The sequence below is a fragment of the Cervus canadensis genome, chromosome 14 (assembly GCF_019320065.1).
Source record: "Cervus canadensis isolate Bull #8, Minnesota chromosome 14, ASM1932006v1, whole genome shotgun sequence".
Taxonomy (NCBI): domain Eukaryota; kingdom Metazoa; phylum Chordata; class Mammalia; order Artiodactyla; family Cervidae; genus Cervus; species Cervus canadensis.
This window is the reverse complement of record NC_057399.1, coordinates 20,820,778-20,839,139: the sequence shown is the minus strand read 5'-3', so window position 1 is coordinate 20,839,139 and position 18,362 is coordinate 20,820,778. Positions and strand designations below refer to the sequence as shown.

At 40.6% G+C, this 18,362-nt stretch overlaps 1 protein-coding gene across 3 annotated transcripts in view; it reads left to right on the top strand.

Moving 5' to 3' along the window:
- The window catches only part of PCSK5 (proprotein convertase subtilisin/kexin type 5), a 496,629-nt gene that overhangs the window by 84,903 nt on the left and 393,364 nt on the right, over positions 1–18,362 (top strand). For all 3 annotated transcript variants that reach the window (XM_043487117.1, XM_043487116.1, XM_043487115.1), the window contains exon 3: positions 6,083–6,196. In XM_043487117.1, the coding sequence (XP_043343052.1) occupies positions 6,083–6,196 (114 nt within the window). The remainder of the gene's footprint in view (positions 1–6,082; positions 6,197–18,362) is intronic.

The following is an 18,362-nucleotide window of genomic DNA, read 5'->3' as shown; positions in this document are numbered from 1 at the left end:
ATATGTTTCTCTAATTTGTCTTTACCTTGTTTTTGAAGTAATTTTTGTCATGCCATATTTATGCTTTATTTAGTTGAATTTATCAACTTTTCCAAATTAATTTTTTTTATTTGTATTATACATAAACAAACAGCATTCACTCTCAGGTGATTTCTTAAAATCTCCTTAAAAAAAATCTGTGTTTCTTATGGTACTTTCATGGGTTTGTTTGTTTACTTTTAATATGATTCATTTGGAATTTATCCTAATGATTAAGATGTGGGAATGGTTTAAATCTTATTTTTCCCCCAGTTATTTGGTGTTTCAATATCATTTATAAAGTACTCTGTTTTTCCCCATTGATTTATGATAGCAACCTTATGGCATATTCTAGTCTTGCATGTTTTTAGTCAGTTTGTTGACTTTTCCGTCCCATTCAATTGATAAAGATATTTACTGTTGGTATTTATTTCAGTCATTAGCTTTAATATCTAAAGGGAAGATTTCTCCTCACTGTGGGATGCATTTTTAAAGTGGCACTACATATTTTTTCAATTTCAGTTTTATTGAGGCATAATTGACTTTTAAGACTAAGTTTGTACATCATTGTGATTTGATATGTTTGATCTATTGAAAGTATTTCTCCCTTCTAGTTATTAATAATTAACACATCCATCACTGCCCATATTTATCTTTTTTGGTGAGAACATTTAAGTTCTACTCTCTCTTAACAAATTTCTGTTGTACAATATAGTGTTATCAGCAATAGTCACCATATTATTCCTTAGATCCTCAGACCTTATTCATCTTACAACTGAAAGTTTGTATCTTTTACCAGCTTCTCCCTATTTCCCCCATCACCCCCAGCCCCTGGCAGTTACTTTTTCTATATTTTTTATGAGTTTGACTCTTTTTTTTTTAGATTCCACATGTAAGTAATACATGCAGTATTTGTCTTTCTTGTAATACCACCATTGATTTCCTGTTTATATTTTTGATTAGCTATAAAATGGGCTTTGCTGGTGGCACTAGTGGTAAAGAATCCACCTGCCAATGCAGGAGATGCAAGAGACATGGGTTTGATCCCTGGGTCAGCAATATAACGTGGAGTTGGAAATGGTACCCCACTCCAGTATTCTTGCCGGGATAATTCCATGGACAGAGGAGCCAGGAGGGCTACAGTCCAGGGGGGTCGCAGAGTCAGACACGACTGAGCACACACATACTGTCCATACTTAGATAATACAGATTCATAGGATAACATCCTTTTCTCTGCTTGGTGACAGATTTCCTTCCTCATGTATATAGTATCAGAAAGTTAGTAAATTCCAAAATCATGAGATATGAGTTCAGCTGAGACTGTGTAGGTAGGCTTCCCATAATCATCCATTAGCATGCTTCGCTTGATGTGTAAAACTAACAAAAGCAAACATGTTTCAACAAAGATCGTGGAGTGGCAAATGTCCACTATTCATGTGGACCATGTCGGGAGTAAGTGCTGAATAGAGGGAGGGAGTGTCCTTAACACCATGTACCATACATGTGGTAAAACTAATGGAGGCTAGACTGATTTCCGAGTTGACTCATTGGAAAAGACCCTGATGCTGGGAGGGATTGGGGGCAGGAGGAGAAGGGGGCGACAGAGGATGAGATGGCAGGATGGCATCACCGACTCAATGGACATGAGTTTGAGTAAACTCTGGGAGTTGGTGATGGACAGGGAGGCCTGGCATGCTGTGATTCATGGGGTCGCAATGAGTCGGACATGACTGGGCAACTGAACTGAGACTGATTTCCCAGGACCGAAGTTTTTTTTAACTCTGACTTTAATGTAGATTCATAATATATAGGAAATAGAACATTTAGAAGTTAAACCAGTGAGGGAAAGCACACTGTTTTCCTTTTTCCCTGGGCTGGCCGTAGTTTTATGAAAATAAATTTCTAAGTGGCTTTTCTTTGCATTGGGCTTTGTGTCAAGAGGTGAAACCTGTATAATGCATTACATCTGAGTTGTTTTTTTTTTTAAAGGTCTCAAGGACAGACATATGGATAATGGTTTAAAAATATAAATATGGTCTTTCCAGTCATAGAAATCTTCTGCCCCAAGAGGTGCTTTTCCTGCTTTCCCAAAAATGTAGGGCTCAGGACTCATAAAGCACCAAAGCAAAATACATGGTATTTGACACTAAAAAAAAAAAAAAAAAAAACCCCAACTGTGCTTTTCTCAAGTTTTGCAGCCCTATGATCAGGCAGAATGACTTATAGTCAAATGTAGATGCCAACTTGCTGTATTACCTTCTAGCCACTGAGTCCTGTAACTAAGCATTTTTGTTTGGTAAAATTACAGAAGGGATGGTGCTTGGTGAGACATTTTGTTCTATTTTTGTACCTATAGTTCATCTAGGAAAATGACTGTCACTTGCTTTTCTCACATACTTATCCTATTTATCCATTTCTCTGTGTGTGTATACATAAGGAGAAATACATACTTACAGTGTCATTGTAGAGACAGCTATTCACCCCTACCCCGCTGTGGACTTGTCCTGAGCCTGAGTCATTTCAGTATTGGGTCCACACGAGATTTAATGTCTGACTTGTAAATACATAGACATTGGCAGTTTAGAATTTATGGAGGCTCTCTTAGGAAAGACCACCACCAATATAGGGTTAGTTTGAAAACCATTCTGTCCAAACGGATCTCACCAAGTGTTCAAATATGAACTAGTTCAATCTTGTTGGGGTAAATCTTATAGACAGTACTATAAGAATTATAAATATAATTTGCATAGTCAAAATTTTCATGAATGATCTATTTAGTATAGTGATAGATCCTGCATCAGATGTCATTTATGAAGATGACAACATTTTTATGAATAAAAGAACTGTAGAATACTTGCTAAATATTCTTTGGTAAAATTAAGTCCTTCAGAGGCAAAGATTATTCTTAGTCATCTTTGTATTCCCAGCCCAATGTCTGGTATTGAGTAGGCACTTACTGCGTATTGAATGAATAAATGAGTGAGAGAAACTCATTTCTTAGATTGTCTGAAATAGATTAAAATGTTTCCTTGAAATAGACAAATACATGCATGCCCATGCTTGCTGCTCTACTGTAAGAAGGAAGTTGATTTTGTTCTGTGTTTTTAGAAACATGGTCACTTTGGAAATCAGTCTGTTCATTAAAAAAATTATACACATTTTTAATGACACATTAGTTTCAATGTGATTTCTAAACAGCAGTCTCTTGAAATAAACCAAAAACAAAATCCCTTAGCTTGCCTTGGAACTATTGTTCAATAGTTTAAAGGAATAATTTGTAATACCTTTTATTTAGGCTTTCCTAGTGGCTCAGATTGGTAAAGAATCTGTCTGCAGTACAGGAGACCCAGGTTCGATCCCTGGGTCAGGAAGATCCCCTGGAGAAGAGAACAGCAATCTACTCCAGTATTCTTGCCTGGAAAAATTCCAGGGACAGAGGAGCCTACCAGGCTATAGCTCAAGGGGTTGCAAAGAATCATACACGACTGAGCAACTAACACAACACGTCTTTTATTTAGTGTATACACATGTGTCTGTGTGTGCATGTGCATGTGTGTAAGTGATGTAGAATGATTCAGTGCCAGAGAGTCACTTGGTCTAGATTAATTTAAAAAATAAGAGAAAACTTTCGTTTTCCAGAATATTATTTTCATTTATTGACTTTGTATTCATAATTTTGCTTAAATAACCTATCAAGTCACTTATATGATGTTGAGCTGTTGATCCTAATCATAAATAGATCTTATATTTACTTGGCAGGCTATGTGATTCTGTTTTCCTTGTTAGTGATATACCTAAGAATTCACTATTTAAATTCATCTTGCATACCAAATTGTTCATTCACTAAGACATGTCTGACCCTTTGCAACACAATGGACTGTAGCCTGCCAGGCTTCTCTTTCCATGGAGTTTTTCAGGCAAGAATGATGGAGTAGGTTACTATTTCCTTCTCCAGGGGATCTTTCCAACCCAGAGATTGAACCCACACCTCCTGTGCCTCCTGCATTAACAAGTGGATTCTTTACCACGGAGCCCCCAGGGAAGCCCTCTGATAATTTGTTGAATAATATTTTCCAATATGAGAATCGTAGAAATTTATTAGTTAAGCTTTTGGCCCTAGTATCCCTGGGTTGGGAAGATCCCCTGGAGGAGGAAATGGCAACCAAGTCTAGTGTTCTTGCCTGGAAAATCCCATGGACAGAGCCTGTTGGGCTACAGTCCATGGGGTCACAAAAGAGTTGGACATGACTTAACGACTAAACAACAACAACAAACCTTGTTTATAGCCATGCATTTTGAGCTTGTTCATTGCTCCTTTAATATTTCTTCTCCTCCAGTAATCTTTGAAACAGGAAGGAGAGGTTTTGAAGTCACTATTGAATGGTATGGGTATAGAATCACAGTAGTGGACAACAGCATCTCCGGCGCTCTGTTTTTAATCCCTTTATGGAGAATACAGATAAATGATGGAAGGAAGCATTTTAGAATAGTATGACTAAATTAGCTATGGAAAGAAGAAATCAACAAAAGAGAATTTAGGAACAAATTGTAGAATGCCACCTGGGCTGATATTACATTTGAGATGCTCTGTTCAAAATGAAACATGCTTATTTTTATGTTGCCATAATGATTTCCTGTTTTTAAAAATACCCCCATTCATACCCATATCATTTAGGTTACAAATCTGTATCAAACTCAGAAGTTCCCTCATGTTTAAACATAAGTTGAGGCTAAATGTTAAGACGTTCTCAAATGTAGAGGTTTTGAATTTTGGAGCTGGCAGAGAACCTATGGCTCAGGAAATTGAATGACTATTCCCATTTTATGCCAGAAAGAGGTCTAGTAGGGCTTTGATTTTCTGATTACCCAAATAGTGCTTTTCCCACCACTCTGTTGTGGATAGCCATTTTAAAAAAATTTGTGATCCTAGAGCATTTGATCCCTGGATAGTTTGATGTGTAATCCTAGAACATTGAAAATTTTTATCTAAAATTTGGCCTGTGGGCCAAATCCAGCCTCCCATGTGTTTTTTATTCAATGTTTTATTGGAACATCAGTTCAGTTCAGTTGCTCAGTCATGTCCGACTCTTTGCAACCCCAAGAACCGCAGCACGCCAAGCCTCCCTGTCCATCACTGACTCCCAGAGTCCACCCAAACCCATGTCCACTGAGTCGGTGAGGCCATCCAACCATCTCATCCTCTGTCATCCTCTTCTCCTCCTGCCCTCAATCTTTCCCAGCATCAGGGTCTTTTCAAATGAGTCAGGTCTTCACATCAGGTGGTCAAAATAATGGAGTTTCAGCTTCAACATCAGTCCTTCCAATGAACACCCAGGACTGATCTCCTTTAGGATGAACTGGTTGGATCTCCTTGCAGTCTAAGGGACTCTCAAGAATCTTTTCCAACACCACAGTTCAGAAGCATCAATTCTTCTGTGCTCAGTTTTCTTTATAGCCCAACTCTCACATCCACACATTGCCACTGGAAAAACCATAGCCTTGACGAGACAGACCTTTGTTGACAAAGTAATGTCTCTGCTTTTTAATATGCTCTCTAGGTTGGTCATAACTTTCCTTCCAAGGAGTAAGCGTCTTTTAACATAGTTACGCCTATTTATTTATTTACTGTCTATGGTGCTACAATGGCAGAATGTGTAGTTATAGCAGAGATTGTATGACCTGCAGAGCTGAAGATATTTATTATCTGGATCTTCATAGAAGTTTGCCAGCCCTTAGTATAAGGTCAGGATGAGTAAATTAGTTTTTAAAATCATAACACTATCTATTTAAAATAAATTGGGAGTTAAATGTGCTTTCTGAAAAAGCTTTAAGGGGTTTGCACATTGTTGAGAAATATGAATGATCTTTCATAAAAGAATGCAAAACCTACCTGCCTTAAAAATAGAACCAGGGTTTCTAGGGACTCTTGAAGCTCCTGGACTTAGATTCTAGTCTCCAGGATGAAACCTGTGACTGACACAGGATGGGAACTGTCTCAGACTGTCATTGATGTTGTGCTAACCTGGATGGAACTTGAACACTCACCAAATGTCCTTCTTGGCAGGTGGAGTGGATCCAACAGCAAGTGGTAAAAAAACGGACCAAGAGGGATTATGACTTCAGCCGCACCCAGTCCACTTACTTCAATGATCCCAAGTGGCCAAGCATGTGGTATATGGTGAGTTCGGCTGGCCAGGGCCTGTGGCATCCTGTTTGTGTTGCTCAGCGATGTTGGGACCAGGAAGACAGAGAAACAGTGAGCAGGGACTTTTTCCTGTTTCAGGACCCACCATTGGAGGTGGGTTAATGGCCCGTGCTATTTTCTGGATCTTTTTTGAAGTTAACTCTCTGGTTCTAAGGAGAAAGAGGGAAACTCTGATCCTGAAGGTGTTTCTATTTGAGATCTTTCTCTGTGTAGTAGCTTTGTAAGTTTGGGTCAGAAGATGGGAAAATAATATAAAGGGCACACACCCTGAGACTTAGCAATAGTTGTGTTCACCTGTGGTACACATCAACTCTACCCTGAAACCAGTCTGGTTAATGGATACTGGCTCTTGGAAATCACTGAAATGACTCTGCTGGTAGGTAACAGATTCCTAACTTGAGTTACCTAAATGTACCTTCTCACTTTGGGTAACAATTTTTTAAAAACTAGACTAGGAAAAAATAGTTGAAAAGTGTTTGACTTGTAGCTAATTCAGTGGTTCAAGCCCACTTCAGTATCCTTGTCTGAAAAATCCCATGGACAGAGGAATCTACCCGTTGGATTACAGTCCAAAGGGTCGCAAAGAATCGTATGTGACTGAGCATGCACACTGTGGTTCAAGCAAAAACTTTCCGCAAGGGAAACTTAATGTGTTGGGAAGAATGATCTAGAAATTCACTTGATGTTGCCTCCTTTGAAAGTTTACTTTTCTAGCTTTAGGGTTTTATGTTTGTGATCCCTGAAAAATTGACTAGAATGTAATACTTTATCATGAAATTTATATGTTATCAATTTGCTCTATAATCTGCAAGAAGACCTTCACTTTTCTTTTTTTAAATTTTTTGGAAAATCTTTGTTGTAAATTATTGCCAGAATTATTTCCCCCCGTCTACCTTGTTTTTTGCAGTCCCTAACCCTGCTTCGCTATACATCCACTGCATTCCAAATACATGTCTCATGCTTTTCTGCCTCCTTGCATTTCATTCCTTCTTCCCAGGGTGGCCTTCTGTCCTGTCCTGCCTCCTCAGGTCAGAATTCTCCATCCCTCAGAGCCCACACCTGAGGCTGACTGTTTCATGTCTCCCATATCCTCGTCCATCACTGTCTCTCCTTCCTCTGCTCTCCTGGGCCCGTTGTCTCTGCCACTCCTGACATCCTTCCCTTGGCACTTTGTTTTATAGTTTTTATTGTATTTTTAAATCTCCTCTGTTATTTGTGTGTGGGGGTCACTTATATCCTCCCATCTAGAATGTCGCATAGCACCTAGCCACACTAGGAATCTGTTCATTTGGAGATGGGTGAATGTGGCTGGTGCTTCTCCCAGTCTCCCTCCTCTTAGTCTTCCAGAAGTGAAAAGTTGTGGAAAGATGTTGGACCCCAACCAGTTTTACACAGAAAACTCTTTCATGCATAAGGGGAAATAAAGGCGCCCTAAAGCTAAGTTCAAAGGGAGATGAGACTCAAAGCAGCATTTGAGTAGAAATCAGAGAGAACCCTGATGCTGGGAAAGGCTGAAGGCAAAAGGAGAAAGGGGTGGCAGAAGATGAGATGGTTAGATAGTGTTACCGACTCAGTAGACGTGAGTTTGAGCAAACTTTGGGAGGTAGTAGAGGACAGGGGAGCCTGGCATGCTACAATCCACGGGGTCGCAAAGAGTCAGACATGACTTAGTGACTGAACAACAACAACGAGGGGACAGTGAGACACTTGCTAGCTTATTAGCTCCAAGACCAAGAAAGAATGAACCACAAGGGAAGGCATTAGAGGGAGTGTTAGCAGGAGCTCAGGAGCACTTGTCTATGCCGACAAGATGATAAGGATGTAATAGGATTAAGAAGTAGAATGGAAGCAACATCCCCTTACACCTCTCTTCTTAAGGTCCAGGGGCAGTGAGACCCTCTTTGACTTGCATTTCTTTTTTGCAAGAAAGAACCACATTGCTATCTGCACATGTCCCTCTGGACAGTGCAAATGGACAGCAGCTCTCCCCGGCCCTCTCATCACTCCAGCAGGGCAGGTTGGGGTGTTGCAGGAGCCATGGTCAAGGTGACTCCAAAGACTTCAGTGTGTATAGGGGAAGCTCTCCTTACACCCAAGAACCTCTGCCATTTCTTCAGAAATTCTCTTTTTGATGTGAGGAAAGGTTAAGAGGGAAGAGCTTTTGTTTGGCTCTTTAAAATACTGGATGTTTTTCAACACATACTTGATTGTAATAATTCAAATAGATCACGTTCATTGAGCACTTACCACATGCCAGGCATGGTGCTTACACTTTATTCTAATATTTTTCTAGTGTAGTTTAAACAGAGATGTGTGTTTAATATTGGCCCTGTGTTATAAGAGTTAGGAATCCAAGGCTCATAAAATTTAGATCAGTTACCTAAGATCATCCAACCTGAAAGTGATGAAACAGAGATGCCAAGCCAGGCAGGTTGACGGGAGTCCATAGGATGAACATGGCATCCTATCCCCACCCTTCTACTGTTCACAAACAACTGTAGGTAAGATGCTACTCCAGCCCTCCAGGAGCTTCTAATCTGTCCATGGAGAAATGACTGAAGTTCAAGGAAGAATCATGGGTGCCATGTAGGATGGGCAAAAGTGTCTTGGGAGCAGCCAAAGCACTTGAAAGCTTCCTATTAAATACATACTTTTTCCTTAATGAAAGCAATGAGAAATCGGTTACACACCTATGTTTATGTCAGTAGTAGTGACAGAATTGGAGTCAGAACTTCAAGTCTGCAAACATGGATTCAGTTCCCCATTACTTCGCTGATATACCCATGATTGAATCACTTAAACCCTTGTCAACTAGAAAATAAGAATATTTATCTCTTAGATAAGAGTTAGTGACTGCTGCGTAACAAATCACAGAACTTAGTTTTTAAGACAGAGATCTCCTGAGATCTGTGGGTCAGGCATGCAGAGAGGGCCCGGTGCAGATGACTCCTCTGTTCAGTGATGTCTGAGGCTTCAGTTGGAAGACTCAAAGTTGTGGCTGGAGTTGGAGGATCCACTGACAAGGTCATGTGGCTGGTTCTTCTCCACCTGGGCCTCACTGGAGGACTGCTTCAGTGGCCCCTTGACATGGCTCTGTCCTCCCCCAGGGCAAATGATTTAAGAGGTCATGTCAGAGGTGGTGATGTCTTTTATGATCTAATCTTAGAAGTCACTTCTGTAATTTTCTGTTGACCACATGTGTGAACTCTAATTCAGTGTATGAGGGGACTCCATAAGGGTATGTGTACTAGGAGGCGAGAATGGTTAGGAAGCTGGTTACCATAATTAAATGAAATACTACATGGGAAGCCTTTAGCACAGTGCCTGGCAGTGGAAAACTCTTTAAAATAAAATTATAATTGTTGTTGTTTTTCTTTTGAATTACAGTACATGCTATCTTATTTTTATCTGCTTTCATTGCTACTAGTTGGAGAAGGAAATGGCAACCCACTCCAGGATTCTTGCCTGGAGAATCCCAGGGACGGCGGAGCCTGCTGGGCTGCTGTCCATAGGGTGGCACAGAGCCGGACACAACTGAAGCGACTTAGCATGCATGCATGCATTGGAGAAGGGAATGGCAACCCACTCCAGTGTTCTTGCCTGGAGAATCCCAGGGATGGCGGAGCCTGGTGGGCTGCCATCTATGGGGTCACATGGAGTCGGACACGACTGACGCGACTTAGCAGCAGCGGCAGCTGAAGAAGGGTATGATCATCTGCGCCGCGGACATCCTTCAGAGCACTCAGTGACATGTCATCGACACTGCTGAGATTCAGTACTGGCTTCCTTCTTCCCTTTTTCTGAGCACAGGGCCCTGCTGCAGCGTTTTTTGAGGGTCACTTGGCGAACTTCCATAGGGTTCTGCCTTCAGCTCGTTAGCCTCGGCCTGGTCCTGTCAGTCTGTATTTATAGGAGAACAGAGATTAAAGAATGGCATGAAGTGTGCCTGAGTGTCTCTTTTAATTAATTTAAAAGCCTTGCCCCTGTCGCTCCTCCCCTTGGAAACTGGTTTGTGAAACCACTATGTCCAGCCTTGAGGCCCTGGGCAGTGTATTCAGGGAAGGGTGCATTTACACGAGTTTGTTATGGAGACAATGGCGGGCTAATTACTCCTCTGACCTGAAACTCTGTGCTCGGGCTTCCAGGAGCTGGCAGGCTCCAGTCCTAGAAACAGAACTCGCTTCTCATTGTATCGACAGACTCCAGCGTCTCCTCTTTGTGAGCCTGGTGGCAAGTGCTGAGGATTTAGGAAAACATGATCTGTACTTCGAAGATCAGTAAAGCAGAAGAGGAATATGTAAGTGCCAATGGGTTTGATGGATCAACAATTCTGCCCTGAAAGTGTCTCTGGGATCATGTGCACACACCCAGCTCCATGGGCTTTAGGTTCCAATTTTTCGTTATAGATTTGCTTCTTCTGTTAAAATGTCCCAAGTAGTAATGGATGCCCAAGCTTGGGTCCCCCTATAAGAGATTGTTATTTTTGGTAGCAACAAGATTTCATAAGAATCCCCTGGTAAGTCTAGCAGGCAGCCAGGAATCCTGAGTTATTTATTCACTGCTCACATCTGTGATAAATGCTCAATGAATGCTAATGAAATAAATAGATGAGAAAACTAGATATCAATGGTCATCTTCATAGTTTAGAAAATAATTATCTGTGTCAAACATTTTGGCAAACTTTCATGTGTATTATCTTATTGCCAGTATTCCAGTGAGTTGGGACCTATTATTGCCTTCATTTTAGGGCTTCCCAGGTGGCGCAAGAGGTGGAGAACCTGCCTGCCAATGCAGGTGATGCAAGAGATGTGGGTTTGATCCCTGGGTCAGGAAGATCCTCTGGAGGCGGGCATGAAAACCTACTCCAGTATTCTTGGCTGGAGAATTCCATGAACAGAGGAGCCTGGCAGGCTACAGTCCACAGGGTGGCATAGAGTCAGACATAACTGAAGTGACTTAGCACACACACATGCATTGTCTTCATTTTACACTGAAGAAATTACAGAAGAGACAAGTAACTCGTCCAGAGTCACACTGTTTACCAGTCGGCAGATGCTGTTATTCAAACCCAGTCACTCTGACTCCAGAGGCTAGACTTCCAACTGTTGCGTCACTGGACTTCATACTAATGGCATCACAAATCACCTGGAAGGATTACTGCCCACCCCTCTCATGCCCCCCAGTGGAAATTTAGGGATTTGCATTGCTAACAAGCTAGTGCAGGTGATGGAATTTCAGTTGAGCTATAAAGCAGAGATATTACTTTGTCAACAAAGGTCTGTCTAGTCAAGGCTATGGTTTTTCCAGTAGTCATATATGGATGTGGCAGTTGGACTATAAAGAAAGCTGAGTGCCGAAAAATTGATGCTTTTGAACTGTGGTGTTGGAGAAGACTCTTGAGAGTCCCTTGGACTGCAAGGAGATCCAACCAGTCCATCCTAAAGGAGATCAGTCCTGGGCATTCATTGGAAGGACTGATGTTAAAGCTGAAACTCCAGTACTTTGGCCACCTGATGCAAAGAGCTGACTCATTTGAAAAGACCTTGATGCTGGGGAAGATTGAGGGTAGGAGGAGAAGGGGGATGACAGAGGATGAGATGACTGGATGGCATCACTGACTCAATGGACATGGGTTTGGATAGACACCAGCAGTTGGTGATGGATAGGGAGGCCTGGCTTACTGTGTGGTTCATGGGGTCTCAAAGAGTCGGACACGAGTGAGCAACTGAACTGAACTGAAATCCTAAAAGATGATGCTATGAAAGTGCTGCACTCAATATGCCAGCAAATTTGGAAAACTCAGCAATGACCACAGGACTGGAAAATGTCAGTTTTCATTCCAATCCCAAAGAAAGGCAATGCCAAAGAATGTTTAAACTACTGCACAATTGCACTCATCTCACACACTAGCAAAGTAACTCTCAAAACTCTCCAAGCCAGACTTCAAAGTACATGAACTATGAATTTCCAGATGTTCAAGCTGGATTTAGAAAAGCCAGAGGAACCAGAGATCAAATTGCCAACATCCGCTGGATCATTGAAAAAGTAAGAGAGTTCCAGAAAAACATCAAACTCAGCTCTATTGACTATGCCAAAGCCTTTGACTGTGTGAGTCACAACAAACTGTGGAAAATTCTTCAAGAGATGGGAATACCAGACTACCTTACCTGCCTCCTGAGAAATCTGTATGCAGGTCAAGAAGCAACAGTTAGAACTGGATGGAGCAACAGACTTGTTCCAAATTGGGAAAGGAGTACATCAAGGCTGTATATTGTCACCCTGCCTCTTTAACTCATTTGCAGAGTACATCATGCAAAATGCCAAGCTGGGTGAAGCACAAGCTGGAATCAAAATTGCTGGGAGAAATATCAATAACCTCAGATATGCAGATGACACCACCCTTGTGGCAGAAAGCAAAGAAGAACTAAAGTGCCTCTTGATGAAAGTGAAAGAAAGTGAAAAAGTTGACTTAAAACTGAACATTCAGAAAACTAAGATCATGACATCCAGTCCCATCGTTTCATGGCAAATAGATGGGGAAACAGTGAGAGACTTTGTTTTCTTGGGCTCCAAAATCACTGCAGATGGTAATTGCAGCCATGAAATTAAAATACACTTGCTCCTTGGAAGAAATGCTATGACCAACCTAGACAGTGTATTAAAAAGCAGAGACATTACTTTACCAACAAAGGTCCATCTAGTCAAAGCTATGGTTTTTCCAGTAGTCATGTATGGATGTGAGAGTTGGGCTATAAAGAAAGCTGAGCACCAAAGAATTGATGCTTTTGAACTGTGATGTTGGAGAAGACTCTTGAGAGTCCCTTGGACTGCAAGGAGATCCAACTAGTCAATCCTAAAGGAAATCAGCCCTGAATGTTCATTGAGGAACTGATGCTGAAGCTGAAACTCCAATACCTTGGCCACCTGATGCAAATAACTGACTCATTGGAAAAGACCCTGATATTGGGAAAGATTGAAGGCAGGAGGTAAAGGGGACAACAGAGGACAAGATAGTTGGATGGTATCACTGACTCAATGGACATGAGTTTGAGTAGTGATTTGGAGTTGGTGACGGACAGGGAAGCCTGGCATGCTGCAGTCCATAGGGTCGCAAAGAGTTGGACACAGCTGAGCAACTGAACTGAACAAGTTCCCAATTGATGCTGATGTTATTTGACTCTCAGGACCACTTAGAGATCTCCTTGCTCTAGCATATTTTCACCACGGGGTTTATGTGAACACAACTGGCCTCCACCTCCCCATTATCAGTTGGAGGAAGAAGAGCTTTCAAAAAACTTAGAGGCACTTTAAAGTGCCCTTAGTCAATGTAGCTTGTTTCTCTTGATCTTACACATTTTTCTTACTGACAAAATTTCCTATCTGGGGAGCCGACAGCTTTAATATAAAAAGATATTTTCACTTTACTGGCACTGACTGAAAAGTGCCCTTGCCTAAAACAGTCTTTCAAGATGTTCCACAGAGAAACGGTATCTGATGGGAAAGATTGTGAAAATCTGGCCAAGTCTTCATGAACTTGGTGTAATAGAAATGTTTTTAACGTACAGAGCTGGTATAATGGGCCATTTTGATCCCCTGAAGAAAATTCACTTTGATTCTAGAAAGAGCATGGCTAAGTACGATGCCCCTTCAAGGATCTGGGAATGCCAATTGAGCAAATTCAGGGAGTTAAATATTTTTTATTACAAAATATTTAAGACATACAGCAATTTGAAAAGAGAACCATAAATGCCAGTCCACCCACTCCCAATCTAAAGAACAGAATGTTATCTATGCAGTTGAAGCCCCTTGTGACATGTCTTATAGTGTCTGTTGATCCCTTACAGAGTTATGGCAGATGCTGCATTTGAAATACATGAGGAGACGGGAATTCTCCTTTGTTGGCAGGATGGTTCTCTTTATGGGAGGGATTATTCAATTTATAGTAGATTTTATATTTTCTGAAATCATCCTAAAACATTTATACATGAAATTTGTACTCAGGCTATTGACAACGAGTCCCAAGAAGGCAACTTGGAAGTGAAACTTGGAGGAAGCTGTAAGTTTAGCCAAATAGCTCTTTTATTCCTTTAGTCATGTAAATATTTTATTTCCTTAGGAACATGTTATAGCATTGTACAGTATTTCTTGTCTGTTAAGAACTAATACTGATTTTGAAGAAGCCCATAGTGAAGTATTTAAAAAAAATTTTTTTTTCCTGCCTTATAGAAGGCAAGCTCAATTCCAAAGGGAAAGTAAAGAAGGCCCTGTGAAATCTTGCTGTTTGACTCTCAGACTGGAGTAGCTGAGTATGACTGGCATCCTTAACACATAATTTTTTGTGATGAATATTGGGTGGCCTACTTAATATGCATTTTTAAAGCCAGGATTTAACAAATGGGCTCACTTTTTGATGCACAACCTCAAATTTCATGAAAACTCTCTGGGTGGTTTGTTTTTTTTTTTTTAAAGGGAAAAAAATCATATTTGTCGATCAGCAGAGTGAAAATTAACTGAGTTCGGCTGTGCGTGTGAGGTATATCTGCCAGAAACTATGAACTAGCTAGGATAGTAATTGTGAAAAATGATTGTAAGCCACATGGTTCTTTCTCAGCCAACTGGATGGTATTCAGTTCTCCAAGAGTGTGAGGCATTGCTGTTTCTGTGGTTGGCACACATTTTCCTAATGACTTATACTGTCATTTGACTCTAATAAAATCTGGTGGGGTTTGTGGCATTATTGTCCTGGCAGCTTGGAGATCATCCTTTTATGGCACCCCATTTAGCTGTTTTAATTGAAAATGCAACATGGTGTAAATCTGCAGCCATGTGGCCCATCTTGACGCAAGCAGGAGGCCTTCTGAGAAAGGACAGACTCCAGCCAGGCAGCAAATGATTTCCTGGTAAGAACTACTGGGGGTTGAGATGTGGTTTTGGTGCACTGATGTTTTGCTTCAGACTAGCTCTGTGTCCTGTGGAAAGGTATTTTAGCTCTCTTACCATTAGCTCATCTGAACAAATGAGGAATCTGGACTAGATGCTTTCTTGAGGTCATTCCCACTTGAACCTCACCTAGGTCCACACAGCAAGTTGAACTAGAGATTGAATCTTAGGGAGACGTATACCACTACATCTGGATTTCCAGCTTAGACCTACCCTGTTCCTGACTGCTGTATCCCATGATTCTGTTTCATTACTGCTTCAGTCTCAGCGTGTCCTCTTTTTGGGGTCCCTGAGACCACCCCCAGATTTGGCGATTCACTGGGAGGAGTCACATAATTCAGCAAAGAGTCATTCAGCTATGATTTATTTCAGTGAAAGGATATAATGTGAAATCAGCAAAATGAAAAGCCACATGGGGCAAAGTCCAGGCGAAACCAGGCTAAAGCTTCCAGGAGACTTCTCTCAGTGGAGTTACAGGGAAAGCACTTAATTCCTCCAGCATGAATTGTGCCGTGTGTGACATGTTGGCTGCCAGGGAGCGCGTGAGGGACTTGGTGCTCAGGGTTTTTACTGGGAGGTGGTCGTGTCGGTACCCAGGGCCTTCTGTGTACCCAAATTCCATTCTCTCATATTGTTTGTGTAACCAGCTTAGACCCAGTGAGACAGTTTTATGAAGGAGTGGTGAAAACTCTCCCCAAACCCAAATTCCCAGATGCCCGCTGAGAGTATCTGGAGAGCCAAACACATGAATGACTGAGTTGGAATTATGCTCCTCCTTTATTAGAACCTTGTGTTCACTGAATGAATGAATGAACACCAAAGAAAAACGCTCATAAGTGATAATTCCAAGAAAAAACAAACTTGAATCCTAAGTCCATATTTGTTTTACAGCCTGAAAAATCCCATCATGAAGGATAATGAAATCACATGAAGTCATCATCATTATCATGAGTTAATTAGCAAGTTCCAATTACAGTTTTGCTATTGGTACCCTCAGTGGACTACCCTCAACTGACTAGACAAACTGACCATGAGATGGTTGTGGTGGAAGTCAGTATATTAAATGTATTAGTGTTAGGCACTCAATTGTGTCTGACTCTTCGTGACCCCCTGGACTGTATAGCCCACCAGCCTCCTCTGTCCATGGAATTCCCCAGGCAAGAATTCTAGAGTGGGTAGCCATTCCCTTCTCCAGGGAATCTTCCTTATCCAGGGATCAAGCCTGGGTCTCCTGCATTGCAGGAAGATTCTTTACTGTCTGAGCCACCAGGAAATACACTAGAGGCATTAAGTTAACCTATAATTAACTAGTCAAAGTACTTTTAGAAGAAGCCAATAAAAAAATCACTTGGGATAATATTTATTCTTGCCTGGGACAAATTATTACAACCTTTATTAATTTCCTCTAGCAAAATATAACTTATTCCATACTGGTAGTTCATCTTCTCAGCTTTACTTACAAAGAGTAAAAGTATGTCCATAGTCTGGTCCTTTGGCCCTGACTCTAACATGATGAAGGTCTGTTAACAGAAACAGAGTTGTTTTTATCAAGATTTTAGTAAGATTTTTCTTTAATTAGTAACTCATTTTCTGTTGGAGAGCAGATAGGATTGACCCTCGAGCTCACTTAATCTGTCGTTGTCTTCTTAACATTTTGATTCAAGTTCCTTTATCAAAGTTTCTCTGAATTCCTCATTTCTTATTTACTTCTCACCCTGTATTGGGATTAGTTCTAGTGATCGAGACACATTTTTTGGCTTATTTTTTATACATTTCTCTGCCAATAAGTAGGGTTCTCTTAGTAAGTACTTCATAAATATTTATAGATATAAAATGAGGAGAGAGTTGGTCATTTAGACATCTTCATTTTCCAGATTCACAGAACTGAGCTGTCTCTTCCTGAAAGATGATGGTGCATATTCAAATATCCTGTGTTGAGAATTCAAATTCTAAAGTTGTCTGAGACAACAGCATCTGGAATGCTGTTTTTTCCTTAATTTTGGTTGGCAGTGAGCTTGACTGGGAAATTAATGGAGTAAAATAAATAATTCTTAGCAATCCAATGATGAGAAGAATAAGAAAGAAGAAAACGCCTAAATCGTCTGTGGAGGAGAAAGTAATAGTTGTTTTTTTTTTTAATAGTTATTTTTTTTCCAGTTTCTCAAATGTAAAAAAAAAAAAAAATTCCTTTGTAGACTATCTCAGCCTTGGGTATGGGATTGTAGGCCAGTGATAGATAATCTGGTATGCAAATTGTATGGGCACCAAGAACTGCACCATACCAGATGAAGTGAAATTATACGGAGGCAAGTAGGATAAAACTTTAAGTTCCAGAAATAGGATTTGATTAATTAATTGAATAGGTCAGAATCAGATTGGGTTCATAATGCAAGAATGCTATTCTTGGTGGCAGACCATGTGGACAAAGTACAAAATGCATTCACTAATTATTCTTTCCTTGATTAAAAGGAGAAGAACCTGATAAGAAACCTAATTTCTTCTCTTACATTAGGAAAAAAAATAAAAAAACTATTCCATTTGGATGGTATCTATTCAGATAATCAGTACAACATTTACGGAATAATCTCAAAGACTGCTTGGAAGAAATGTAGCTTTGGAGGGCTTTCTTTTCTACTCAATTTTCTGGTGAGGTGAATTTTGTCTCTTGTAAAAGCCTCCCAGGATAGACGTTCTGAAGCAGACATACCAAATTAGCATGTCTGAAGCAAAGAAAAGAAAATTATGCCCAGGTAACAAGACTGTGTTCTCCTAATGATCTCTTTGCATGGTTTCCTGAAGATTAGTTAAATTGTGTCTTAAAAACTTAATGTCTGGGTTTGTTACCTAGTGACAGAGAAACCATCCTTATGTTTTAGTGAACTCAAATTCAGCAGTAGTAGGTTAAACATAGCAGGTATATGTATTTTCCTGAATCATTCCTCTTCTGCTAAAATGTTTAATTTGACCATTCTCATTTTGCTTTCATGCCTGTGCTCTGTAGCCCAGGCCCTTCTGCTTCACATCCATGAACTATACGCAAGTACCCGGAAGCAGCGCTATGTATGTGTCTGCAGTTAGCACCTTGAATCAGGTGGTCTTTAAGAAGAAGATACTTAGAAAAAGAAACCCTCTCTTGTAGACCACCAAGCCCTCAGCTCATGCTCAGTCCCCACCTGGTATATTTTCAGTTACCAGAAAA